This window comes from Chaetodon auriga, chromosome 10 (assembly GCF_051107435.1).
Source record: "Chaetodon auriga isolate fChaAug3 chromosome 10, fChaAug3.hap1, whole genome shotgun sequence".
Lineage (NCBI taxonomy): Eukaryota > Metazoa > Chordata > Actinopteri > Chaetodontiformes > Chaetodontidae > Chaetodon > Chaetodon auriga.
The window spans coordinates 27,200,887-27,228,718 of NC_135083.1; the positions used below are offsets into that span (position 1 = coordinate 27,200,887).

The following is a 27,832-nucleotide window of genomic DNA, read 5'->3' on the forward strand; positions in this document are numbered from 1 at the left end:
CCAACAGTTCCAGTGTCAAAAACTGATCTCTCATAAATTTCTCAAGCTAAAGCTTTTCACATGTTCCCTACAGGGTGGCACTGTCTCACAGCAGTAGTGCAGATTCCATCTCAGATGTCCACGGGCCAGGAACTGATGACACTCACAATGTTAGCCAGTGGAGAGAGGTCCTGCCTGGGGAGGAGATTCCCTTTGAGTTTGAAGCCCGTGAGAAACTCCGCCACCGGTACAGCTCTGACTCACATTCACAGCACCTATGGATTTCATCTGACGAATATGAAATTATTATGATACTCTTATATTTTTGGCCATCATTCTTTCTTACTTAACAACATTTCACTGCACACTGTCAGATTTGTCTATTATTTCTATTTCCCCACCTCTATTATGCTTTAAAATGTGATGAATCAGCTTGATTGCAGGAATTTGATTATGAATACATTGGATTTACTCACATTTTAAACAAGACATACAAGCTCGTCTAGTCCATTTCATTTATATAGCACCAAATCAAAACAGATTTACCTGTGGTCACTTTTCATATAGAGCTGGTCCATACTCTTTCTAATATTATTAACAGAGACCAAACAATTCTCACCACGAGGAAGCACTTGGGACAATAGCAAAGAAAGACTCCCTTTTAACAGGAAAGAGAGCATACAGTAGCATAATGCAATTTCCATATAGAGATGGAAAGTTATAGTAATAGTAGTAGTAGTAGTAGTAGCAGTAGTGGTAGTAGTAGTTGTAGTAATCTTGCAAACACAGATCCAGGCTCTACAGTTCCGGAGGCAAAAATACCTGCAGAAAGCGACAGAAAGAGCAAGACAAGAAAGCACAAAACTGCAGCACAGAGAAGATGTGTTGTATTGTACTTTATCCGTCTTAGATTTTGAGGTGTGCTTAGCTTTGTTATGTTGTTGTAGAAGCCATCCTCTTTGCATCCTCAGAGCTTGTGCTTAACAGGTGGAGAGGTGTTCATTTTCTCCAAACATACCTTAGCTGATTGGGGGCAGAAAGTTCTGTTTTAACTTCATGTGCATTAGAACAGCGCACCACCACTCCAGTGTTTAGGTCTTTTGCAGTCAAACAGGATTTTGATTTGCCTTTCTAGCAATTTGAGTTGTTCTTTTGGATAATGCTCAACCTCAACATGACCTCCGTCATTCCTGTTGCCTGTCATTTCATAATTAGATCACAAACTGAAGAAATGCTATCTGAAAACAATTTGCTATCCTCTTATAGCCCTCTCCTGCTTTGAACACATTATTTTAATTTTCCGAGTGCTAGGTCAGTTGCCTAGAGGAGCCTGTTGCTGTTGATTGTTGGCACAAGGTTTGAGTTAGCATATTTAGAAAACTGAAATTTGCATCACCTTGCCTTTCTTAATGATGATTGTGAACAAGCAATAACCCTTAAAAGCTAATTGATATATTAAAAGTTATGAGAGCTCAAATGTCTTTGGGTGCCCAAACATTTGTTTCTCCTTCCCTTTCCTTCCCTCTATGATTATCCAAAAACTAATACATTATTCTTGCTTAAAATGTTGAAAAAGATGTTTCAGACATCAGGTCCTCTTCTTCTCACTTAACTATTCACAGTAGCAGAGGTTTTTACCATGAGAACCCAATTTCTTCAGTGTAGTGCCAGTGTATGTGATAAAATAGCTCTTTGAGTTTGTTTTATGTGGCAGTTAAAGGACTTATCCTGGTCAAAGATAACTCTGAGATTACAGATTGAAGAGGTTGAAGACACAAGTTTGTTCGTTTTTTCAGGAAATCTTTGGAAGGTGATTGGATGAACCATCTGTCTGTCTAACTCTGTCACAAACTAATTTCAATCAATCAGATCAACAAACTTTATGATGTGGTAGGACACCCGAAGCATGCCAGGAGGAGAGCAAAAACATCTTCCATCGAGGAAAGCCGTCAGTCTCATTCTTTGCTCTTCTTTCAATGAAGAAATACTCTCCAGTTACGATACACCTGAAACTGTAGTGGCCTCCATGCTAACCCCTTTAGAAACAGCCATTGTTTTCAAACAAATAATTGTGTGTCACACCCAAATCACAACCCCGATAGCTGCCAGTAATTCTTCATAGGACACTGATTGGTCCAAACCGCTGTGATTCGGCCACAAGCACATAACTTGAAGCCTGTCAAGATCCATTCTTTATCGAATGATCTTGTGATTGCGCAAATCCAACTGCCTCACAAAATAACTGTCAACCTGGCTATAGTGCTGAAAAGAAACATGGGGTTGTTTGGGGTTTTCCTTTATTAGCGATCAGGCTTAAACAAAATTGGGGGTATTGAAACAATAGGATTAAGGCTTTGTTTAAATTCTTCAGCCTTGGTCAGTTTAACAGGAAACACATATTTGAGAAGATTTCATGCATATGAATGTCCAATATTACTCTTTCAAATGTCACACAGTCACTAATATCGAGTATGCCGACCCCTGACACGGATCAGTGCATTAAGATATCGTGGCATACTGTCCACAAGCTTGTTGATGCTGTCATTGGGCAGGGCGTTCCACTCTTCAGTCAGAGCCTGGGCTAACTCCCGTAGAGTTTGAGGAATATTGTTCCCTCTCATTGATGGCTCGGCTTAAGGCATACCAGGCATGTTCAATGGGGTTCATATCAGCAGAGCAAGCGGGCCATGATATTCTCTCACTGCAGCTGCTCTATGTGCTCTAGCGTTGTTGTCTTGTGGACAAAAGTTGTTCCTGTATACCTGTCTTATATGTGGGAGGCAATGGTTCTCCAGGATGTCCCTGTACACCACGGCATTGACGCTTCAATCCAACACTACCAATGGTGTCTTTACTCCATAATGAATACGAGCTCATGCCATTACTGAGCCGCCACCAGCTAGAGTGGTTTCCTGGATCCAACCTTCCAACCTTCAACTTCAACCTTCAACTTACAGTTTGGCGTGAAACGTTGATTCAATGGTGTCTTCTCCACAAATGACGGCAGCTCGCACATTTTTCAGTTTCTGCGGCACAGATTAAGCAGTTGCTGGCCATTTCATCTGGTAGTCAGTCGTGGTCATCCTGGAGATTTTCATGGCCTCAAATGACCCTCCTCCCTGGAAAGTCAGGAGGTTGTTTTCTTGCCATGGTACAACTGTCCATCAATGTACAATTTGTCCACTGACATTGTGGCTTTTTCCCTTCTTTGGTCATCTGTTTTCAGATCGTGAGCAGCTGTTTGTGTCTTTGCATGATTCTGTAGTTCATTCCTCTGAGCTGCCGGCCTTGTCCCTGAACTTCTTCTTTGTAAAGTTCAAATTTGGCAATGATCGGCCGTGGTCAGTTGTTGTTCTCCAGTCCCAGAAGGTGTACACGGTGAAATAGATCTCAGAAGGCATTTTAAGCTGTTTGATTATGAAGACCTTGAATGATTTTTCCCTGTTGTCTGTGGTTTATTTCGGGTTTCAATGCCATTCCAGTCTAGTGTAAATGATGGAGTGATGAACTGTCAACTATGAACTGTTTTTATACAAATGCGTTTCAGAAATTAGAATTTTGTATCACTGATACTTTGTTGCCTCCTCCTCTGTAGTCACACTCATGAGTTGAAACTGCACCAGCTCCTGGTTCGGGTGTGTGGATGGGAGCAAGTCAAGCCGGTATCTGTGGACAAAGTGGGTGTTTTCTTTCGTTATGCAGCTGCGGACAGAAACAACTCTTCCAACACTGTGAGCCAAGTCAAAACCTCAAAAACAAAATTAGTAATTACAATGTTAAGTGTTTCTAACAAGTTGATATTAAACCTTTCTTGCTTCCACAGGTTGGTAGTCCTATTAGCAGAACCAACATCATCCACCCACATGTTTATGTAAGTCTGGCAAGTCTTGTTTCTAAACTATTGAGCAAAGTAAACATTTAGAATAAAATCTACAGCCACAGTAGCAGCTATTGTACACCAGGAAACAAAACACTGTATTAGAAATGGAGAAACAACCTTGTTATTTTGGCATCTAATGAAGCAAAAAGGGTGGAAGTATGTACCTTAAATTTTCAACTTACGACAATTTTGTTTATATCCCAATATCGCTTTACAATCTGTACAGCATATAAGAGCCTAAAAGTAAAAGCTGGTTTTCAAATAGTGGCCAGCATGAACACATAAAGGCCCAGTGCAATTCGTTGAGTGGATAAGGAATTACCTGTATTGTAATAGTTAAACATAAACTCAGCATAATGTACATTTCCATAGCACTATTTCCATCAGTACAACAGCACAGTCATCAGATACAATAATCAATTGCTCTGGCTTCTACAGTTTGTGAAACTTCACATTTCCTTTCAAATTAAATGTCTAACAGAAGAGAGACTGAGTTAGGGCTGCAACTAAGTATTTTCATTATTATTCATAAGGTCTGTAATACATCAGATTATAGGAAAAAAAGACATATCACAATTCCTTAGAAAGGAAGGTATCCCTATGAAAGATATTTAGTTTATTATGACATGGGACAAGTTAAGTCTGAGATGATTTTTCTGTTTTCTTTGCAACACACTTGAATTCATTCACATTTTCATACACTGATGGTTGAGACCATCAGGTGCTAACTGCTCAACAAACATTCTATGAAAGTGCCACATGAATCTATGCTCACTGACACACATGCACAGTGAAAAAGCAATTCCAGGTACAGTATGTCGCCCAAGGACACTTTGACGACATGCAGACCGGGGGGGCTGGGGATTGAACCACTTACCCTCTGATTAGTAACTCTTGAGCTGCTGCCTTTGTACAAAGGTGAGCGAGTGTTGAGTCTCATTGACAGCATCTTAACAGCCAAAAAAACAAAAAAAAAAAACAAGCAAAAAAGACTGCAAAGAAGTGACTGGAATTAATTGGTGAGTTTAATATATAAACAGTATCTATGTAGATATATAGAGATATATACTGTATATTTATTTATTTATTTATTTATTTTTGAGAAATAAGAGCAGTAGACAAGTGAGAATGCATTGATTCTGTTGTACTGATGGAATTTGTGCTTTGGAAAAGGACATTGTACTGAATGTGGAGTAAGTGTTGAGGATTAACAGTAAATTCAAATAGGAGCAAACCAGAAAACAGGAAGGACAGAATGCCTGTCTCTAGTAATTATGGCAGTGATAATTCAAATAAAGGCCAGGGTGAACGTCCTGAGCATTTAATGACAGCCTTGTAGTCAGAACAACACAAATGCTCAGTATGAATTTAAACCTGATGTGAGTTGTTTTGTCTGTGAATCCCTTTGACTTCTCAGTTCTCAGCCCTGCCTCCAGTCAGAGTAGTCTTCTCCATCACAATGGAGGGCAGTGCCAGGAAGGTCATTACTGTCCGATCTGCCCTCATGGTGAAAAACCGGCTGGATGTTCCTATGGAGGTCAGACTCGACAGCCCGTCCGCTCCCGACAGTAAGACACAGCCGTTTTAACTCACATATTTTGTTATTTTTGTGTTTTATTTTTCAATTTAGTTTCATTATTTTTTATTTATTTTATTAAATATTTATTGTATAATATCACATCATTTAATGTTATTGAATTTTATATTTTTAACTTGTGTTACATATATAATATTCTTGTTATTGTTTATTATTATTACAAATATTATTTTTATTTTTATTTATTAAATTAGCTTAAAATGTATTAATGCATTTCTATTATCTTGGTTTATGTGTTCTCATCTTTCATTTTATTATTCTTATTTTATTATGTTTTAATGTTATTTTATGTATATGTTTTAAAATATAAATTGGATTATATTAAAAATTCAAATCACATTATTTACACCAGAACCAGTGGTGTTGCCTCCTATCTTGCCTGGCCAGGCCTTGGCGGTCCCCCTCCACCTTACATCCTGGCGGCTGCAGGCTCGGCCCAAAGGCCTGGGCTTGTTCTTCTGTAAGGTTCCTATCCACTGGACCAGTGTGGAGCGGGCCGGAGAGATTAGCAGCAGTAAGAGGGAGTGTCAGTCAGCAGACTTTGAGGACAACCTGAAGCGCAATTTCAGGTAAATACAGTCAGACATCTTGTTCTTGGTTCATGTATTACTCATATCTGGTACCGTTCCCTTAATTTCTCTGCATCTTGAAGGTTTTGCGTGGTCATCAAGAAGGAGAACTACCCAGAGCAGCAGCCTGCCAAAAGGGTTTCTGGCAGTGCAAAGCAGATCTACCGACAGCCAGGCCACACCATCTACCTGCTGCCCACCATGGTGCTGGCCAACCTGTTGCCCTGTGACCTCAACTATTACATCAAAGGAACGTCCATCAAAGGCTCAATGAAGCCGGGAAAAGAGGCCGTACTTCACTCTGCTGACACTTCGCAGAACATGGAGCTAGGTCAGGATTGTCACTGAGTGCTGTGTATTTCGGAAGTATTTTCCGTGTTCTCACTTCTTGTATTCATGATGTGTGTCCATCAGGGGTCCTGCTGGAAAACTTCCCTATGTGCAAAGAGCTGCTGATTCCCCCTGGAACGCAGAACTATGTGGTACGCATGAGGCTGTATGACACCAACAAACATCTGCTTTGCCTCACCATCCGCATTATTCTGCGGGCACAGGGGGCACTGAAGATCCTGATTTCTGCCCCCTACTGGCTTATCAACAAGACTGGTAACGTTTTCTTTGTTGTTAAAAACTGCAGTTGTGCAGATGAGAAAAAACTAATCCTGTCATTGCTTTAAGAACAAGCTTCTTTATTAATTTTCTGTAAAACAATGTTCTTCCCACAGGTCTGCCGTTAATTTTCCGTCAGGACAATGGCAAAGCGGATGCAGCAGGCCAGTTTGAAGAGCATGAACTGGCCCGAAGCCTCAGTCCATTGCTATTCTGCTACACTGACAAGGAGCAGCCTGCTATGTAAGTGTGTGTCAGAGACCGTTCTTTTCCTCTTTCTAGTCATGAGTACCTGAATCTGGATGATACATAATCTCTTAGGTAGTGAGCAATGTTCTACCCAACCAACTTCCTGGTGTTTTCATCCATAAATTCTTGCTTTCCATTTTGTCCCCATCTATCTTGATCGCAGGTGTACTATGCGGATTGGGAAAGGAATTCACCCAGATGGAGTTCCAGGCTGGTGCCAAGGCTTCTCCCTGGATGGAGGGAGTGGAGTCAGAGCGGTGAAGGTTATCCAGCATGGGAACAGGCCTGGCCTCATCTACAACATAGGCAAGTTGCTACATTCACAATCAGCTCATTCTTCTTTAGCCACTCTGTTGCTTTGTTGCCTTGGCTGTATGTTTTGGGCCATTGTCATGCTGGAAGACCAATCCATGACCCATCTTCAATGTTCTTGCTGAGGGAAGGAGGTTCCCCTTCAAGATTCTATGGTACATGGGGTTTAAGTCAGGCGACTGTGACGGCCACTCTAGAATCTTCCATTTCTTCTTCTGAAACCAAGCCTTGGTGGACTTTGAGGTATGCTTGGGATCATTGTCCTGTTGGAAGGTCCAATGATGCCTGAGCTTCACCTTCCTCACTGACGGCATGACGTTTTTTGCTATGATTTCCTGATACTTGACTGAATCCATCGTGCCCTCCACACACTGCAGGTTTCCAGTGCCAGGGGCAGCAAAGCAGCCCCAGAGAATCACTGAGCCCCCGCCATGCTTCACTGTAGGCAGGGTGTTCTTTTCAGCATATGCTTCATTCTCCTGCGTCCAGATATACCGTTGGTCCATAGGCCCGAAAAGTTCCAGTTTTGTTTCATCGCTCCGCAGGATAGAATTCCAAAACTTCTGTGGCTTATTTATATGGTTTTGAGCATATTGGAGCTGACTTTTCTTGTGCTTTTGGGTCAGTAGTGGTGTACGTCTTGGAGTTCGGGCATGGAGCCCTTCAGTGTTAAGAATGCGTCTTACTGTGCAAACTGAAACCTCAATGCCTGCTGCCACCAGGTTTTGCTGCAGGTGTTCTGCAGTCACTCGAGGGTTTTTTACCACTTGCCCCCTCAGAAATCTGGTTGCAGCTGCTGATAGTTTCCTGTTTCTGCCATGTCCAGGTAGTGTAGCCACTGTTCCTTTCTACTGGTTCATGTTCTGGGAAGCCACTGTGGTCTGCTTTCAATTTGAGCAACCACTGGGCGTTGGTGTTATGCGATGCCTCCTTCTCCCAGACACTCTTCCAGTAGAGCTCAGTTTCAGACTTTGATGGGTCTATCTGGGTCTTTGGTGGCACGGTGACACGGTGGTAACACTGTCGTCTCACAGCTAGAAGGTCCCGGGTTCCCGGCAGTCTCTAGAGCTTCATCTATGGACAGCTTGTGACATCTCCTTGGCACTTCCTTCCTGATCTTTACACCTTTCTGTAGCTCAGTTAGCAAGCTAACCTCCCTCCTTGTTTGTCGTGATCTTGCTCTCCAGTCTCCTCTTCCATGGAGGGTTCCCCTGCTCCTTCCGGCTACTGCTATTCATCTTGTAGCCTAGCATGCGCAGGATGACTGTTGCCGCTGCATACATCAGCTGAATGGTCTCTGTGATGGTTTCTGTGGATATAGTCACCAGTGCCATGCTCACGTCTTCCAGTAGAGATTCAACTGGTCCTTTGTCTCTTAGCCTTGGCAGGTAGGTAGTTGTGTTCCCCCAGGATTCTGTTATCTGTTCTCTCAGGTCAGCTGCCTTCCATCCAGCTTTCAGCTACCTCATCAATCTCTAATCGCGACAGTAGGTTGTTCTTACAGATATTAGAGCACTGAGTCACAAGTTGCTTTGCAGTCTTGTGGGGTTTCAAAGCATCCATAGGTCCCACATCCTCTTCATATACTCTCGCTCACTGGGGTTGTTGGCGTAGTAGCATTCCAGCAGTGTTTTGTTCTCTGTCCTGCTCTATGCATGTCGTGTTCCAGTAGCCAACTTCTCGTTAGGATGTCCTGGTCCCCCGGCACGCAGACCTTGTTGGACCCGGCGACGTCCGAGCCGGTATGGTTTTATCTGTTATTTTTGCTCTCATCCGACGTTTAGGCATCTACTGCAAAGGGTCTTGCCTAAGGACCCACCTGAATATACTGTCCTAAGCGGGATTCGAACCCCACCCATATATATATAGAGGAGATCCCCCAGGACACCATCCATCGACTCATCATGAGCATGCCCAGATGTTGTCAGAAGTGCATACAGGCACCTGGGCATACACACTACTGAGTCACATTATGAGCTGCGACGATGAAATTCATGCAAGTTGGATCAGCCTGTGACTGAAATTTTTTACTTTGTTTTTTGGTGTGATTTTGTGATTTTGAGTCCTGCCTTCAATGGGTTGATGATTTTGTTTGATGATTTTTGACCATTGTTTCATCATTTTGTTCTCAACAAATTATACAAATCACATTAGTAAAGATTTTCAACTTGAATAATTCGTTCATCATGATCCAATGCGTGATTCAAGTGTTGCCTTGATTTTTTTGAGCAGTGTGTGTGTGTGTGTGTGTGTGTGTGTGTGTGTGTGTGTATATATATCTTCATATATATATATACTGTGTGTGTGTGTGAGTGTGTGTGTGTGTATTATCACTAAAAATGTTTGTCAGGCATTCATTGGTCCCTGTCTGATCAACACAGGCATTAGTGTGCGGAAAGGAAAAGGACGCTACAGGGACACCCACATTGTGACTTTTGCACCACGCTACCTGCTGGACAACCGCTCTACACACAAACTGGCCTTTGCTCAGAGAGAGTTTGCAAGAGGAAAGGTGAGAAATTCTCTTAAAAATTACTGTACAGGGGTGTTCAGGTAGTCTAGGAGTTAGGACACATACCCTATATAGTGATGGAAACAATTTGAGATCAAGGATCTTTGTTTCATGTCTGTCTGCATCTCTACTAAGACATATCTAATAAAGGCAAAATACCAAAAAAATGAACTGTTCATAGGGCATCTATGTGGCTTGGACCTTTGTCACATGTTGCCAGTGAAATGAAACATGGCTCTGTTCAATGAGTAAGTAAGTAATTTCAGTGCACCAGCTCTTACAATAACATGCCCTGGGACTGAAACCTAAATGGAATGCAGACAGTAATAATGTTATATTTGCACCTTTGTTTGATAAGTCAAAATGTGTGCCATGAGAAAGCTCTGTCTGTAGCTCTTGTTCCTGTTCCTCACAGGGGGAAAATAAATACAATATGACAGAAGTCATTAATGACTGCATTTGTGCTAGGGTACTGCCAACCCGGAGGGATACATCTCCACACTGCCAGGCTCCAGCGTTGTCTTCCACTGGCCCCGCAATGACTACGACCAGCTGCTGTGCGTGCGCCTCATGGACACCCCCAACTGCACCTGGTCCGGAGGCTTTGAGGTCAACAAACCCAAGTCCTTTCACGTCAACATGAGGTAAACCACATATACATAATATGCTCTCTAGCACCAGCAAATGGTATTTACTCTCTCTCTCTCTCCGTGTGTGTGTGTGTGTCTGTGTGTGTGTGTGTGTGTGTGTGTGTGTGTGTGTGTGTATATGTATATATATGTGCGTGTGTGTGTATGTGTATCGATAGATAGATAGAGAGAGAGATAGATAGATAGATATACAAGTTCAAATGTTAGAATGCATTTCAACTGAAGAATATTCTGTATAAATATGCTGTATGCTCTAATTTTCATTTTTGATCCTAATAACTTCTCCTAATTATATCTATATATTCACCATTAACTAGTTGCTTATTAGCGTTGCATATTGAGAACTCCTGGGCAAGTTAATATAAATATGTAGAAATATTGACAATTTAAGTGACGACATTTGTTGATGACATTATTCTCTCTTGATTCTCAACCTGCCCTTTGCAATGCAAAGGTGAAACTGTATATAAACCAAATCCAGAAACACTGCCACCTTCTCAGGCCCTGAGCTCAATTAAGAATTTAAGTGCCCATCGCCCATACTGGAATCCAGTCCCAGGTGAGGAGAGTGTGGCAGCCCTGCTAGTTGCTGTCGTAGTCCTGCCTTTGGTCCAGCCTGGACAGCTGAGCCAGTGAGGTCTGTGGCTGTGCCAGCAGAGCAGAGCTCTTTAGCTACTGCTCAATTAAAAAAAGGGAAACATAAATATTAAAATAGGAAAATTTAACTGTGTATTTAAAAGTAGTTCACAATTTACACATTATACTTTACTTTCTAATATGCTTCTGCATGAATCTATCACTTTACCAGTTCCATCACATCACATGCAATACAGTGGTAGAGAATTGAAGATTAAATAGAGAAATTGGATCTTGACTTGAACAGGGACACACTTGGGAATTGTTTCTTCCTGCGGACAGAGATCACCCTGAAAGGAGCCACCTACCAGATCTCCTTCACTGACACTGACCAGCTGCCACCACCCTTCTGCATTGACAACATCTCTGAGGTAAGCCAGTGTTAGCTTCAGCAGTATGACCTGTTACTAAGAGGTGGACATATTCAACAAAGAAAGGACACCTGTGCTAGAATCATTTACTGAAGTCCGAGTGCTCTCTCCATGAACTCATGGCCATTCATGGTGTTTTATTCTGTTGTACATATGAAAAATGTGGCAGAAGTTTTGAGTTATCAGTTGAGAAGAAAAGAAGGGAGCTCAAGATACAATTTCAAACCTGGACTACTTTCATAACTTCACACACCTGGCCAGTCACTGTGTGAAGTGATTGTGATTGCTGGATTTTTTGTTTCAGAAAGTTTGTCAGATTCAGCCAAGTCTGATTTTGCCATGACAGTGTTTCAAACACAAGATAGATTTCCAATCCAAATGTAGCACAACTTTTAACAGAATTTTGAGAAAATCTGCAAAAGAAAATCTGAATTAATTGATGTTCCAACCACTTACGGTTATGTGAAGTAGGAGTTACTTTGTTGAAATAAACAGCTGGTGTCATTTTCCAGTCAGCTGCCATTAAACCATTGTAGAAGAAGATGCAGAAAGATGATGTCATTATAACTAGAGTTGGTAATGTTGTACAAACCAGCATGAACAACTTAGATTTCGAAAGGATCAAACCAAGAAATCCCATCCCCTCACATCAGGCCCCCCTCTAAAGCTACTCCCTCAAAACAAGTTAGTGCTTTGGGGAGAAGTGTAGAGATGAGAAAACTGGTTCCTTTAATAAGAACATAAAGAAACAACTCTGTTAAGTGCCACTATCAAATAGACACAACAGGTGTCACAAACATACCTTTCAGTGTTTTAGTCCAAACTGGCTACCCGGCCTGCCACCGCCCACTTCTGCAGCTGTCTACTTTGCACTATTGGATTGTTGAGACTGTCGCTGTGTTGCCACTCACTTGCTCTTTGGCTCAGGAGTCATGTACCATTCTACTTGGTTAGCTGTTGAATGAGAATTTCTCGCTGTACTGCAACTCACTCTAACCAGGGGGTTCGTACTGTACACATGAACACAGAGCATCATTGTCATCACTAACCATATCCAACTACCTCATCTCATTCACATATAACAAAACACCTAACATGGCTGAACATTGTTATTGGTCATACTCATAGCTGTCAAGTGCAACCATGATCCACAGTCCAGGTGCAGCCATGATCCATGGGAACCCATGAAACGAGAAAGCACAAGGACGCCAGGGAAGGAGCGAAGTTAGTGACATGCATCAATGGGAAATTAATGCATACAGATGGTGAAGTGGAGGAGGAGAGAGGAACTCAATGTACCTAAACCTGTTGCAGCATAACTATGAGCGGTCCAAGGCAAGCCTGAACCAGCCCTAAGTGTAAGATTTATCAAAAAGGAAAGTTTTAAGCCTATTCTTGAATGCAGAGAGGGTGTCTATATCTCTCAGACTGAAACTGGAAAGTGGTTTCACAATAGAGGAGCTTGATAACTGAAGGCTGATATGGAACAAATAAGATCTCTTTCCCTAGTTTTTTGTCTGAACGCAAATGCATGTACTATTTTGTCTGCATCGTTTTGAGACAGAATGTGCCTGATTTTTGCAATATGACTGAAAAAGGTGTTGAAATTTGATTTATGTGGGAGTTAAAGGACATATCCTGATCACAGATAATTTCAAGATTCCTTATGGTGGTGCTGTAATTTGCCTGTATAATGAAGGATACACTGCAGCAATATTAACTGAGATAAACTTTGAGTAACACAGCAATCAGAAATGAGATAATGGGGGCGCTAGTGAGCAAACGGTGGAGTAGGTGGCGTTTGACCGAGCTCTTCAGAACTTTTAGTTATTTTAGTATTATTTTGGCGTAATTTAAAAAAGACACCCATAGGCTTTCATCCAACTTGCTTACTATCTAAATGAGAAACAAACCATGGCTGGAAAAAATACAAAAGGTCGTAATATTAACGCTGCAACGACCAGGCCTGCTGAGACCGACGTGCCGTCTACCTCCGGGACCTTGAGCGGTTCAAGTGGCCCGGCTGATATCATGGCCTTTGAAAATGAACTGCTGTCATTGCTGCGTGCAGATTTTGTGTCTGTCTTCAAGAAAAAGATCCGGGCTGTGCTTGAAAGTGAAATGTCTGACATTAAGTCTGAGATACAAGCTGCCAGGACAGAACTCTCTAACTTAAAAACAGCTGTAAAAAAAGAAGTGGCAGAGATGGGAAACACCATGAAAGAGATGGAAAAAGGACTTTCGGGTTGTTCAGATGATGTCGTGGATTTATAGCGCACAGTGCAACAACTTTCAACCCAGGTGGCTACCCTGGAGGATAAGTGTGATGACTTGGGAGGAAGATCCAGGCGTAATAATGTCCGGATAGTGGGTGTACCAGAAGCCCAAGACAACTGCAGCATAACCGCAGTCTCCATGCTGCTGAAAGAAGCTTTCCAGCTTGAAAAAGCTCCCTTACCGGACCCTACAACCACTGCCGAAACAAGGAGCACCCCCCAGAGCCATAGTGGCCCATCTTCACTACTTTCATGACTGTTTCAATATCCTGCGCCTTGCCAGAGAACAGAGGCGAGTGAAGATGAATGATATGATCATCTCGGTCTATCCGGACTACACAGCAAGAGTCGCCCGTGCACGCGCAGCATACAACGGCATCAGACAGCAGCTGCATGGGGTCGAGGGACTTTGGTTTGGCATACTTCACCTGGCACGACTTCGTACTGTATCACTTACAACGAAGTGGAGAAAACCTTTACTTTGCCAGATGAAGCCCAGAAATACATCACACAAAACATCACAAAACAAGTGACAGCTGCCCGCTAATGGCCCCTTCTCACTGTTATTTCTGACTGTATCTCCAGGAGATACTCACAACAATATTTCAGTTTCTGATGTGAGTTCAGATATAACTAATGGAAGGTTAGAGTGAGTTAATTAAAACCTTATTTTAAAGGGTTATTCCACATATATTGATGTTTACGCCTAAACGTTTTTAATGTTCTGTTGAGTTTAGCATTTAGCTTAGTAGTTTCCCTAGTATAAGCACATGTGTGGATTTTGTTACTTGGGTAGAGGGATCCAACCCAGTTGGGATGGGTGGAATGACGGGGAAAGACGGACTTGAAGGTGTTTTTGTACACAGGTTTGATTTTTTCTTTTTACTTGTACTTTTATGTCATATTTCATGTTATTCATTCTTTTTTCGATTTATGTAAAGATAAGGGCCTAACATAAGTCATTTTCAGTATTCAATTATACTCACTATTTCTGGTCATGGCATAGAATGTAACTACAGGAGGGATGGCTATATACCTTATTTTGTTTGTTAGCTGGAATGCTAAGGGGATGAACCATCCTGCAAAACATAAGAGAGTCCTGGCGCATCTACATCAGTTGAAGGTGGACATTGTTTTCCTCCAGGAAACTCACCTAAAAATATCTGACCACCTACGCTTGCGTACTAGATGGGTTGGTGAGGTCTGTCATTCAAAGTTTCAGTCTAAATCAAGAGAGGCAGCACTTCTTATTAGTAAACATGTGCCCTTTATCTCCTCCCAGGTCGATGCAGACCCTATGGGACGATATATCATCATTACAGGCAAATTATGTAACACCCCAGTTATTTTAGCTAGTGTCTATGCTCCTAACCTGGATGACGCAACATTCTTCACTAATTTCTTTTCCCGATTACCTGATTTAAATTAACACCACTTGATAATTGGCGGAGATATGATTTGCATGTTAGCCCCCAGATTGGACCGTAGCTCAGATAAGACTATACCAACCTCTAAAGCTGCCCTCTCAATCCAACTGTTCCTTGACACTTATGGGATTGCTGATGTTTGGCATACTCTTAATCCCACTGCTCGCAAATACTCTTTCTTTTCAGCTGTTCACAAAGCATTTTCACATATTGATTACATTTTAATGGATAAATGTCTTCTTCCTTCTGTTAAAGAATGTGACTATCATGCAATTGTAATCTCTGATCATGCTCCTCATAAACTAAGGCTTAACCTACAAAACCTACTTACAGACCCTGGCGACTCAACCCACTTTTTTTTTTTTCAAAATTTCAGATTTTATTTCATCACAGATTGATATTTTTCTAGAAACTAATCAAACACCAGATATGTCATCATCAACAGTATGGGAAGTGCTTAAAGCATATTTAAGAGGCCAGATTATGTCATACAATGCCCAGCTACGAAAAACCAGAAATAATCGTAATGAATTGATGATTAAAATTGGTCACCTTGACTCACAAGTGGCAACATCCCCATCAGCTGATTGCATTAAAGAATGCTTATTCCTTCAAAAAGAATTTGATCTGTTATCCACACAAAAAGCTCAGAACCTTTTAGTTAGATCTCACCATACATACTATGAGCATGGCGATAAAACGGGAAAGATCCTTGCATACCAGCTTCGCCAAAGGCAGCAAGTCAGGCAATCCCGGAGATCAGGGATGAATCTGGTATGGTATGCACAGATCACTCTGCCATCAACTCATGCTTCATGAGGTTTTATCGCTGTTTATATACATCTGAATCACTAAGAGATCATCATTTAATTAAATCATTCCTCCAAAATATTGAAATCCCTCAGATAGACCTGGTGAAAGCAGCTGAGTTAGAGTCTCCATTTTCAGTTGGAGAAATTGAGATGGCCATTAAGAGTATGTAATGTGGAAAATCCCCTGGCCCAGATGGGTATCCATCAGAATTTTTTTTTTAAATTTTCGAATCAATTGGCTCCCATTTTAAACTCTGTGTATAGTGACTCCCTATCGTTGGTTCACTCCCTGAAACATTACAACAAGCTACCATATCACTTATTCTGAAAAAAGGAAAAAATCAACATGAATGTGGATCCTATCGTCCTATTTCATTGCTCAATGTAGATAGCAAAATCCTTGCAAAAATGATAGCTCGCCGTCTTGAAACAATCCTTCCAACCATAATCTCATTAGACCAGACGGGCTTCATAAAACATCGACAATCCTTCTCCAACATCAGGCACCTGTATGTTATTTATGGTCCCTCTCCACCCAACAAACCAGAAGTGGTTATATCTCTGGATGCTGAAAAGGCCTTTGATCGGGTGGAGTGGGACTATTTATTTTGTACCCTTGAGAGATTTGGATTTGGGACGAATTTTCTATCCTGGATAAAAAAATTTATACAGTTCTCCAATGGCAGCCATACATACAAATAATAATAATATATCACCTTCTTTTTTTGTTAACACGAGGAAGCCAGGGATGCCCGCTCTCCCCTCTTCTTTTTGCAATCACAATTTAACTGTTAGCTATAGCCTTAAGCAGCAATAAAGACATTAAAGGTATCACAAGGGCAGGGTTAGACATAAAGTCTTGCTATATGCAGACGATATGCTGCTTTATTTGTCTGACCCATCCTCATCTCTTCCTATAGTACTTAAATTCTTACGTGAATTTGGCAAAATCTCTGGTTATAAAGTTAATACACAAAAAAGCGAATTGATGCCTATAAACTTGGCAACAAAAGAATCCCAGTTTATTCGTAATGTACCATTCAAAGTGTGCATGAACAAAATAAAATACCTTGGTGTTTGGGTCACACACAAATTTAAAGATTTTTTCTCAATAAATGTCCCCCCTCTCCTGTCTTCTCTTAAGGAAGATATTGATCGTTGGGATTTGCTGTCCTTATCTCTGGCAGAAGAATTAACACTATCAAGATGAATTTCTTGCCTAAGTTTCTTTATATGTTTCAGTGTATACCAGTTTTCTTAACTAAAACATTCTTCATTTCCCTAGATAGACAGCTTTCTTCTTTCATTTGGAATAGAAAGAACTCACGAATATGCAAAGCTATATTACAGAGACCTAATCAGCAAGGGGGGCTTGGGCTGCCAAACTTTCAGTTCTACTATTGGGCAGCTAATATCAAAATGATTTCCTATTGGATGGGAAAAAATGAAGTAACAGCTGTGCCAGACTGGCTAATTCTAGAGAGAGACCCTTGTAAGAACACCTCATTATTTGCTTTACTATGCTCTAGTTTGCCATACCCAGAGCCTTTTACCAGATATACCTCTAACCCAGTTGTTATTCATTGTTTAAAAATATGGAAGCAATTTAGAAAATCCTTTGATATATGTAAATTCTCAATACTTGCTCCAATTGTAAAAAACCATACATTCCTGCCTTCTTTGACAGACGCCTGTTTTGGTTCCTGGCTCAGTCATGGGATCTGTTCATTTAAAGACATGTTCATAAATGGTTTATTTGCTTCTTTTGACCAGATTGTTCAGGGATTCGATATCTCCAGGTCACAGTTCTTCAGATACCTTCAAATTCGCAGCTTCATATCTTCAAATATCACTAAACTCCCTTCACAGCCACCAGATGCACTTATAGACTCATTAAAAGACATCATATCATCTAGAGTAGTAAAGATAGGTGACATATACTCTTTATTAATGAGAGAAAATATGACAAGCCTTAACTCTCTTAAGAGTCAATGGGAGGGGGATCTGGATATAGAAATTTCTGAATCCATTTGGTCAAAGATAATTGGTGGAATATACTCATCTTCCATATGTATGAAACATACTGTTATGCAGTTCAAAATCTTTCACCGACTGCATTGGACCAAAGTTAAACTGTCTCATTTCACAACCAATATAGATTCTCTTTGTAAACGTTGTAAACAAGGTCAGGTAACTCAAATCCACGTTTTGGGAATCTTCCAAATTGTTTTCTTTTTGGCAATTAATATTTGACACGCTTTCCAAAATCACTGATCAACCCTTGGAACCATTGGCCTCCCTTGTTTTATTTGGTGTGGTTACACAAAATCTTATCTTAAATCACAATACCATCAGTCTTTTGTTTTTTACCATGCTGGTGGCCAGATGACAAATTTTGATCATATGGAAAGATAGTAACCCTCCAACATTTGCACAATGGATTAAAGATATGTTATACTTTATTAAGCTGGAAGGGGGGGGGGGGGTCAGTTGACAAGTTTGCATTGGTGGGGCAACCCTTCGTTACACATGTTGATGCTTTAGGCTCTGATAGCTTTATGGATGAATAAAACCTTTGTTGTATGTAATTAGGTGTCCTGCAAACGGTTATGATATGCCTTAATGTTGTGTCTTAATGTCCACATTTCTCTGCCTTCCTCCTGTGCTTGTGTTTTTTTTTATGTCAGTGCCCTTAATAATTATATTATTGTTATGATTATTATTGTTTTCATCATTTGTTATTTTATTGTATTATTTATTTTTACGTATTGAATAGTGACTTATTTATTATCCTTGTATAATTAGGTTATATACCCTCTGAATGTTACCGTGGGTGGGGGGAGGGGGGATATCTACTTGTCAAAATGTGTTAAACAGTGAATTGTCTAAGCTGTATTAACAAAAAGTAGAGATAAACCTTGTTCAAAAAGAAATGAGATAATACGCTTTCTTCCTTTCCTCAGCATGTCAGCAGCATGCTGTGTAGGAGTTTGTAATAGATAGATTTATCAGAGAAGTTAAAGACTTACATGATATCAATTTTTAACTTTTTTTGTCAACAATATCTAAGACATCCTTAGGCTTAGACCCTCTTTGGCAATCAAATGCCTTGATTTCTGTGGATTCTGTGACATTTCCTGTTGCGAAAACAGGGAATTCATTTTTTGCAGGTTCAAGAACTCTTGATCTCACAACACTACTGAATCCACAAAGAATTAAAGATTGTACATATTTAAAGATTGTACATATTTTTTCTTTATCTTCTGTCACTTTTGATTGTTCATTCATTACGCAGTTTTGAACTCTATCACCCTTTGTAATTTGATTCATGTTATACCTTGTAATTTACTATTTCCCTTAGACTTACTGATTAGTTTAATAAAGTAATCAGCTTAAAACAGGAAACACACTTACTGTAAAACAGTCTTATAAGCACTTAGTTTGAAACTTACTGAGATTTTATGTGAGCATTCAGGTTTAAATGATAAAAATGCTATTTTTCAATGAGAACGCTGTGCCAACACAGTAGTCTTGTTGGATGGCTGAGGGGGGCTTTGTTTGTATGATGCTGTGCTGCTGTCTGCCTGCCAGACAAAAATGAAAGACCAAATACAATACATCGTTTGAATCTCTTCAGGTGCCTATCCAGTTTTGGCAGCATAATGTGGCTGACATCCGACTGCACACTGAGGTAAAGGCAGGTTCTGTGCTGGACTATGCCTGTGATGAACCCACACTCCCCCCCTATCTCACGGTGACTGTGAAGGGAGCTGGATCCTCAGAAGTCACAGCCGACATGAACTTCTTGAGAGAATACAACAAGCTCTACTATGAGAACTTCATCTACATCGCAGCCACACACACTTTCTCACAGTATGGACCAATGATATTATTAACTAATAATAGCATCATTTTATATCATCAAGATTTCTTGTATATAAAAGTTTGCCATAAAGGTAAGCAGCATCATTTGTTGATGCAGGAGTGCTGAAAGGAGACCTGTTGGGAAGAAGTGTCCGGTGAGCTGTGCTGAACTTGTTCTCGATGTGGACACCAAGACTCAAAGAGTCATCCTGAAAAAGAAGGTACTGTTTTTAGTTTAAAATAATCAAGAATGAACAAACATGCATTGATATAAGTGTGGGTAACATGGCAAACAAGGGTATTCCCCATGTTAGGATCTGGTAAGACAGGTTTGGTTATCTGCAGATAGTAACGGTGGGTATTGATACCAATAACTGCATTAATATCTCTAAAATTATTCAGATAAATTAACAGTAATGGGGCCCCACCCTTAGATTAGGGATGAGTAACCAAACAGTCTCAAAAAAAGGGCTGTACTTGAAATGCCAGTGTTTAGATTACCATTTTACATCGATCAGGTCGAGGGTTGAATCAGAACACTGACCCACACAACCAACTATTATCACAAAAATGGTCACAGACTCAGATTATATTTTGATGACATCATGGCTGTGCCATGGGGATTCCCCTGGTTTCAGTGGGTCCTATGAATCTGGATTCAAGCCAAATCTGACACAAGTGTGATTTGCAAGGCCTGGCAGGATTTCGTGGTCTTCCTTTATTCTGAGTTTAGAATCAGACATTTGATTCTGCATTAGGACCTTTTTTCAGGCTTCACATCTAGGCCTGTCTTTGTTCATCCACATGTGAGGACCCAACAAAAAGTTTGGAAAGAAAATAGACTTCTGAAGATGTCCCCTTGGGCCATAGGAAAAAGTGATCAGCAATCTTATCATTGTTTTCCAGCATTTTATAGCTTAAAGTTTAACTGATAACAGAGTTGTAGTTCAAGAAAAAAGCATGGTTAGAAATTCAACTATTAACTGTGTAGTAAAATGTATTTTGATTGTTGTGCAGGAGCCGGGGAAGCGCTCCCAGCTGTGGAGGATGACTGGGTCTGGCATGCTATGCCATGAAGGCTCGTCTCCACCACAGAGCAAGCCAGCCCAGCCACGCCCACTGGACTCCTCTTTGGTGCTGGACATCGCCGGTCTCGCAGCCGTTAGTGACAACAGGTTTGTACTGTGTGTTTCTATAGTGTGTCTATAAGCTCAGCACAATAGACATTTCGCTCAGGAGTCTTTTACTGTCAATTTCCTGTCTGTCATGGAAGATTGCAAGTAAGAGGTCTCTCTCTCTCTCTCTCTCTCTCTCTCTCTCTCTCTCTCTCTCTCTCTCTCTCTCTCTCTCTCCCTCTCTACCTCTACGTTTACCTTTACCTGTACCTGTTTATCTCTCCCAGTTTTGAGCCATTGATGCTAAGGAGGCCGGATTCACGCCGCAGCACCACTCAGACATGGTACTTCAGCTCAGGCATGCTGACCTGTGGCCTTCCCCGGCTGGTAGTACAGGTGGGTACACCTAGCTATGTTGATTTGTCTTCGTTGTGGAATTTGAAAAATGTCACGAGGGAAGAGATCACATATTCGTTTTACACTCATTTTGGGCAACATCTCCAAAGAGAAAAATTAATAACCAGCTAAATTCAGTGAATCCAAGTCATGACTTCCTGATTAAATTGATCTACTGAAATGACTTTATTCTCAGGGAATCCTTAGTGTACATTGTGGGTATGATAATGGTAATTGTTGCCACCCACCAGGGCTCTTCTCTCCCCTCCTTTCAATCGTGAGAATAGAATATTTCCTTTATAAAAGTCCATGGTTTGTGTAGGGGAACTACGTCATTAAACCTGTAAGTTTAATGTTGCACTTTTTAATATGAAAGGGGCACCAACCTTCCTCAGCTCAGAAGGTTTTTATTTATTAGTTCTTTTAATGCTGATATAATAATAATTAATGAATTAATGGTAGATCAGTTTGATAATCTGAAGTGTAAATTCTCAATACAGGGATCGTCTATTTCAGGCATGTCAAACTGATTCCACAAGGGGCTGTGTGGCTGCAGGTTTTTCCTCCAACCAATCAAGAGCACGCAGTCTGACCAATCAGCTGTCTGAAGACTGAGATCAGCTGATAAAATGAGTCAAGTCTGGTGTGCTGCTGCTTGGTTGGAAAGAAAACCTTCAGCCACTCGGCCCTTTGTGGAATAGGTTTGACATATGTGTTTTATAGTTTATCGTGCTGGCTTGGTCTCTATCTTCAGAACTGCTGTTAATACTTGTTTCTATACTTAGTTATATATGTGTTTTTATTATATTATTAAATATTATATAACATGTATTCTATATTAGAATACACACTCGGCCCTTTGTGGAATAAGTTTGACTTCCCTGGTCTATTTCCAGCTTAAAAGGACACCATCTGACAACGACTTAAATGAAAAGTGTTATTTATTTGACACAATAATGAGAATGGATATAAATAGTCAATAATATGACAAATAACATGGATGATATGATGTAACACAAACAACTGAATGAAGAAACTATAGCAAAATAATAGCAGAGTGAGTTTGGCAATAGTGAGAAGTAGTTTTGAGTCAAAATGGGGATGCAAACATTATGTTGATTTCTTGAATGAATGACTAAGGGAGTTTAATGAGAATTGAGATTGTTATAGCCTTAAGACAGCAACTCTTTGTTCAAAACTGCATAAATGCCTACTTTTCTGCTAGCGACGCTTGGGTGGATGTCTGCTCTGAACTGACACGAAGGGGGCCCCATGCTGTCGCTTGCGTATCTGACTGCTCTGCGGTCCCCCGGCTGCTCAGCCAATCGAACTGCGGTGCTCAGCCAATCTTGGACAGAGAAGTTTCAGGGCTTTCGACCTCTGGTGTCGGCAACAGGCAAGAAGCGTCTTTTCGATAGTTGTTTGACCCAGACAGATGGGCTAACGCCGTGTTCCCACCAAACGCGATGAAAGCGATTTAATCGCGCGTCAAATGAAATCGCGTCGCACTACACGCTCCAGTTTTGATGCTGGTCCAATATGCAAAAAACGCCTTGTCGCGGCATCGCGTCGCACAACGAGCCCGCCCAAACAACAACATTTCTTCCGCCATTCATTCTCTCGTCGACCATGGCTGAGATAACCACCATCGCTAACCAACATAGTCCATACACCTCGCTCACGCTCACCCAGGCCTGGTCTTTCTTGTTCCTGACCCTGTAGAGGGGACAGGAACTGTCACACAGCTCTGGGTGAGCGGTGACGGCAACAATTAGCTGCTCCTCCATTGTTTCTGGCGGTTTGATTTGCGCGGCGAGGGAACACCAGGATGTCCGTACGTCAGCACGTCATTGACGATCTCAACGCTGATAGGCTGTTGCGGCGCGTCTTCACGCGAATTCGCCGCAAAAGTTCAATTATTTCAACTCGAGCGATGAAGCGATGGCGCGATGGGGCGATGCGATGGGAGTGATTTTCGCGGCCAACGTGTCCATCGCGCCGCGCGATCGCGTCCAGCGCATCGCCCGGCGCGATGACGCCTCAAATCGCGTCTTTGCATTGACTTTGTATGTAATCTTGTCGCGCAATCTTGCGACATCGCGTTTGGTGGGAACACGGGGTAAGGCTGGCAGCAGGACTTCGGTCCCAAGAGGTTGGCAGTCGTACAGCAACAACCTTTCGGCTAATAATAAAGTTGAAAATACCTTCGATGGCCGGTCGAAAATGTCTCCAAAAATATTATTACATGATTAGGCTTTAATTTTGGAAAATTTATGCGGCTTAACATGGCGAGCAAAGATTAAAGATGCAAGAAGATTGAAAAAAATTGAAAACTCTTGCTCCAGGGCATGTCCGTGTTGAACAGATCTTCGCACATGTAGAATGATTTACTGCTGAATGCTGTCATTTCATCTTATAGAGAGAGAACATTAATGATTACATGCAATGGACCCATCTGCTTCTGACTGTGGTCAATCACATACATTTTAAATGATCAGTTTTCAATGACATTTCAACATTGTTCACAACATGCGTGAGACACCTTTTTTGAACTCTCTTTATTAATTTTCTGACGTTTTAAACAATAATGTACATACAGTTATACGAAAACCTCACATACGTACATATACGTACACATACCTCTTCCAATGCACAAAACAAGGGGGTATGTAAAGAAAAAGAGAATAAATAAACAATAATAATAACTAAATAAAACATTTAAAAATTAAATAAATGAAAAGAAAAAATAATTAAAAAAAAATGTTTGAAAAAACCATTGATATATATACATATGTATATATTGAATGGAATTGAATAAACCTGCAAATATATCAACAGTTAAATAAGGGAGAAAAAAAAAAAAGGAAACAAGAAGTCTTGGTATATGTTGCAATATCTCATTTTGATCTCTGTCATGTTCAGTTTCATTTGTATTTGTATTTGTACATCCTTCCAAATGGTCATGGTCACACATCCAAACAACCAAAACATAATAAAACAACAGCTTGAATTAAATTAATTGAAACTGAAAACAATTGAATTACCCAATTTGGATGCTCTAGGTCCTCATTCCTAAACCGAGGGTCAGAGCGCCTTCTAAATCTTGCCAGCAGACTGTACCCTATAAATGGTTGCCAGATCCTATAGAATTTTCCTTCCTGTTTTTTCAATGAAAGTTTTTTTTTTTCTAACTCCAAGTATTTCATAACATCTGCCATAAGATTTGCATGAGTTGGAGCTGTTTTTTGTTTCCAATTGAGTAATATTAATGTATGTGCCAGTAAGCTGACAAAAGATATCATATTATGCTCAGCACCGTTTTGAACTATAGTCGAGTCAATAATTCCTAGAGTTGCCACAAGAGGGTCTGCATTTATTGGTCTGTATAAAATCTCTGACAAAGTCTGTAAAATATTGTTCCAGTAGTTCGATATTCTTGGGCAACTCCAATTGATGCCGGTTCAAGTCCACATCTGTCACATGAGGGGGTCAATTTCGGGGAATATTTAATAAAGTTTTTATTTGGTCCAATGTGAACGATGTATTATCTTGAACTGCAGGAGGCCATGTCTCGCACATACTGAAGATTTATGAATTTGTGTTAGGGCTGTCTGCCATTGCTCCTCTGTAATCTCCTTGTCTAGGTCGTCTTGCCAGGCTGATTTCAGATGATCCATAGGAGCTGTACCTGTCAGATTAGATAGTTTTCATATATATTGGATATACCTCCTTTCTTACAAGGATCCTGTTTAAGTATTGATTCCATTGAGGATTGGTTAGGGGAATTTGGATATGATGGATTATGCTGTCTAATAGGGTTGGGCAGTAATCCGGTAGTAAGGTATCCCGCGGTATCTAAAAATAGCAACGGTATCAGTTTCATTACCGTCATTAAAAAAAAAATGCTGCGCATTTAGATCTATAGGGGCCTAAGTGTAGCATCTTCAAAACAGAAATGAAGTCCACTTCGTTCAATGTATCTGGTTGAATTTTTACTCGAGATAAAGCTGACTGTGCAAAAGTACATGGGTAGAGTATCGTTATCTCGTCCAAGCATACGGAGAAACTCCTCTGTTGAAAACACTTTTTCAGCCTTTTTTCTGCTTGCTATTGTTCTTAGCTCTCATAAAAGGACGAAATGCAAATAAAATGCAGTAAAATAACACCTCGGGCTGCTCAGCAGAGTCCTCTGTAAGCGCTCTGGTTGTTCAAGTGTAAATGAGACGGAGCGGTGAAACATACTGTGTAGTTACACCGCTCTAACGTGCGTTCACTGCCCAACAAACTGGAGGAATTGCAACTGCTGTTGGGTAAAAACAGGGACTTTTCTTCATCTGCGGTTTTGTGCTTCATCGAGACGTGGCTCTGTGGATTAATACTGGACTCTGCGATGCAGCTGGCTGGCTTCCAACTCCACCGCGCGGACAGAGACACGGAACTGTCCGGCAAAACTAAAGGTGGAGGAATCTGTTTCTACATCAACAGTGGTTGGTGCAACGATGTGACAGTGATCCAGCAGCACTGTTCTCCTGACCTGGAATCTTTCATCATTAACTGTAAGCCTTTTTATTCACCCCGTGAGTTTGCTTCATTCATTCTGGTCGGCGTTTACATCCTGCCGCAGGCCAACGTGCAGGATGCACAGCGTATGCTCACCGACCAGATACTGCGTGTGGAGCGGACCAACCCGGACTCTTTAGTTATTGTCCTTGGTGACGTTAACAAAGGTAACCTCACGCACCGACTCCCTAAATACAGACAGTTTATCAAATGCCCGACCAGAGAGGAGAATATTCTGGATCACTGTTACACCACAGTCAGGGATGCTTATCACGCTATCCCTCGTGCTGCACTGGGCCACTCTGACCATGTCATGGTACACCTGATTCCTGCGTACAGGCAGAAGCTAAAGCTCTGCAAACCTGTAGTGAGGACATCAAGGAAGTGGACCAGCGGGGCTGTGGAGGATCTCCAGGCGTGTTTGGACTCTACTGACTGGGATGTGTTCAGGACTGCTACCAACAGTCTGGATGAGTACACGGAGGCTGTGACATCCTACATTAGCTTCTGTGAGGACTGCTGTGTTCCATCATGCACCAGGGTGAGTTACAACAACGACAGACTCTGGTTCACAGCCCAACTCAGACAGCTAAAGTTGGCAAAGGAAGAGGCCTTCACGAGTGGGGACAAAGACAGATACAAAGAGTCGAAGTACAAGTTTAGCAAGGCGGTGAAAGAGGCTAAACGGCTGTACTCTGAGAAGCTCCAACACCAGTTCTCAGCTAACGACTCTGCATCTGTCTGGAAAGGGCTCAGGCAAATCACCAACTACAAGCCTAAAGCCCCCCACTCCATCAACGATTGGCACCTAGCCAACGACCTGAACGAGTTCTACTGCCGCTTTGAAAGACAAAGGGACAGTCCAGCAACCATCCCCCACAACACCTTCCAACAGCTCCAGGTCCAGTCACCTCCACCAATAGCCACCTTAAAGGCCCCCCAGCTGAGCGTGCCTGACTCCACTTGCAGGTGGATTACAGACTTCCTGTCTGACAGGAAACAGTGCGTGAAGCTGGGGAAACACGTCTCCGACGCTAAGACCATCAGCACTGGATCCCCAGGTCCCCCAGGGCTGTGTCTGATGATCATGAAGATATCGGAGGATTTTTTGGTAGCCAGTTGGCCATCATCTTAATGTTGCTTGCCCAATAATAAAGTTTAAAATTTGGTAGTCCCATTCCTCCTACTGATTTTGGCCTTTCTAAGAAAGTTTTCCTTAATCTAGGTTTTTTCTTATTCCAATTTTATCTGTATTTTGAAAGAAGCCTTTTTTGATACAAATGGGAATACATTGATACAAAAAAAGAAATTTAGGAAGGATGGTCATCTTAATTATGTTAATTCAGCCAGCCAATGATATGGGGATATAGGACCATCTTTGCAAGTCTTCTGCTGTCTTGTCTAGCAATTTCAGAAAATTCTCCTTATAAAAATCTGTGAATGTTTTGGTAATGTTGATTCCTAAGTATTTAAACTGGGTTGAAACTTTAAAGGGCAAGCTTTCAAAAAGTTGCTGGTCATTTACCATCTTAATTGGGAATAATATGCTTTTGTTAACATTGAGTTTATATACTGAAATCTGTCCAAATTTGTTAAGGATAGAAATTATTACAGGGACTGATTTAGAAGGGTCAGATACATATATAAATAAATCATCTGCGAACAGCGAGATCTTGTGCTCCTTCCCTCCTCTAGAAATCCCACTGTATTCAACTGCAGAAAGCAGAGAAACTGCAAGAGGTTCAATCGCCAGTGGACAGCCCTGTCTAATTGATTGCGTTAAAAACAAAATACTCAGACCTAACCTTGTTTGTTGTACTGAGGCCATTGGAGATGCATAAAGGCGTTTAATTCATGAGATAAATTTTGGGCCAAAGCCGAACCTTGACAGGGTCGAGAAGAGATAATCCCACTCGACCTTGTCAAAGACCCTCTCTGCATCTAAGGATACCAATATTTCAGAGAGCAAACTGGAGTCAGATGTGTATATAATATTAAATAGTCTGTGAATGTTATGA

The 27,832-nt window shown here is 41.2% G+C and overlaps 1 protein-coding gene across 6 annotated transcripts in view; it reads left to right on the plus strand.

The window, feature by feature from the left end:
* Nucleotides 1-27,832, plus strand: part of vps13d (vacuolar protein sorting 13 homolog D) — a 157,940-nt gene that overhangs the window by 72,490 nt on the left and 57,618 nt on the right. For all 6 annotated transcript variants that reach the window (XM_076740585.1, XM_076740580.1, XM_076740586.1 and 3 more), the window contains 16 exons: nt 74-226; nt 3,575-3,710; nt 3,803-3,850; nt 5,277-5,427; nt 5,809-6,025; nt 6,109-6,356; nt 6,440-6,631; nt 6,751-6,877; nt 7,047-7,189; nt 9,577-9,707; nt 10,176-10,351; nt 11,241-11,364; nt 19,517-19,752; nt 19,862-19,964; nt 20,761-20,918; nt 21,146-21,254. In XM_076740585.1, the coding sequence (XP_076596700.1) occupies nt 74-226; nt 3,575-3,710; nt 3,803-3,850; nt 5,277-5,427; nt 5,809-6,025; nt 6,109-6,356; nt 6,440-6,631; nt 6,751-6,877; nt 7,047-7,189; nt 9,577-9,707; nt 10,176-10,351; nt 11,241-11,364; nt 19,517-19,752; nt 19,862-19,964; nt 20,761-20,918; nt 21,146-21,254 (2,452 nt within the window). The remainder of the gene's footprint in view (nt 1-73; nt 227-3,574; nt 3,711-3,802; nt 3,851-5,276; nt 5,428-5,808; nt 6,026-6,108; nt 6,357-6,439; nt 6,632-6,750; nt 6,878-7,046; nt 7,190-9,576; nt 9,708-10,175; nt 10,352-11,240; nt 11,365-19,516; nt 19,753-19,861; nt 19,965-20,760; nt 20,919-21,145; nt 21,255-27,832) is intronic.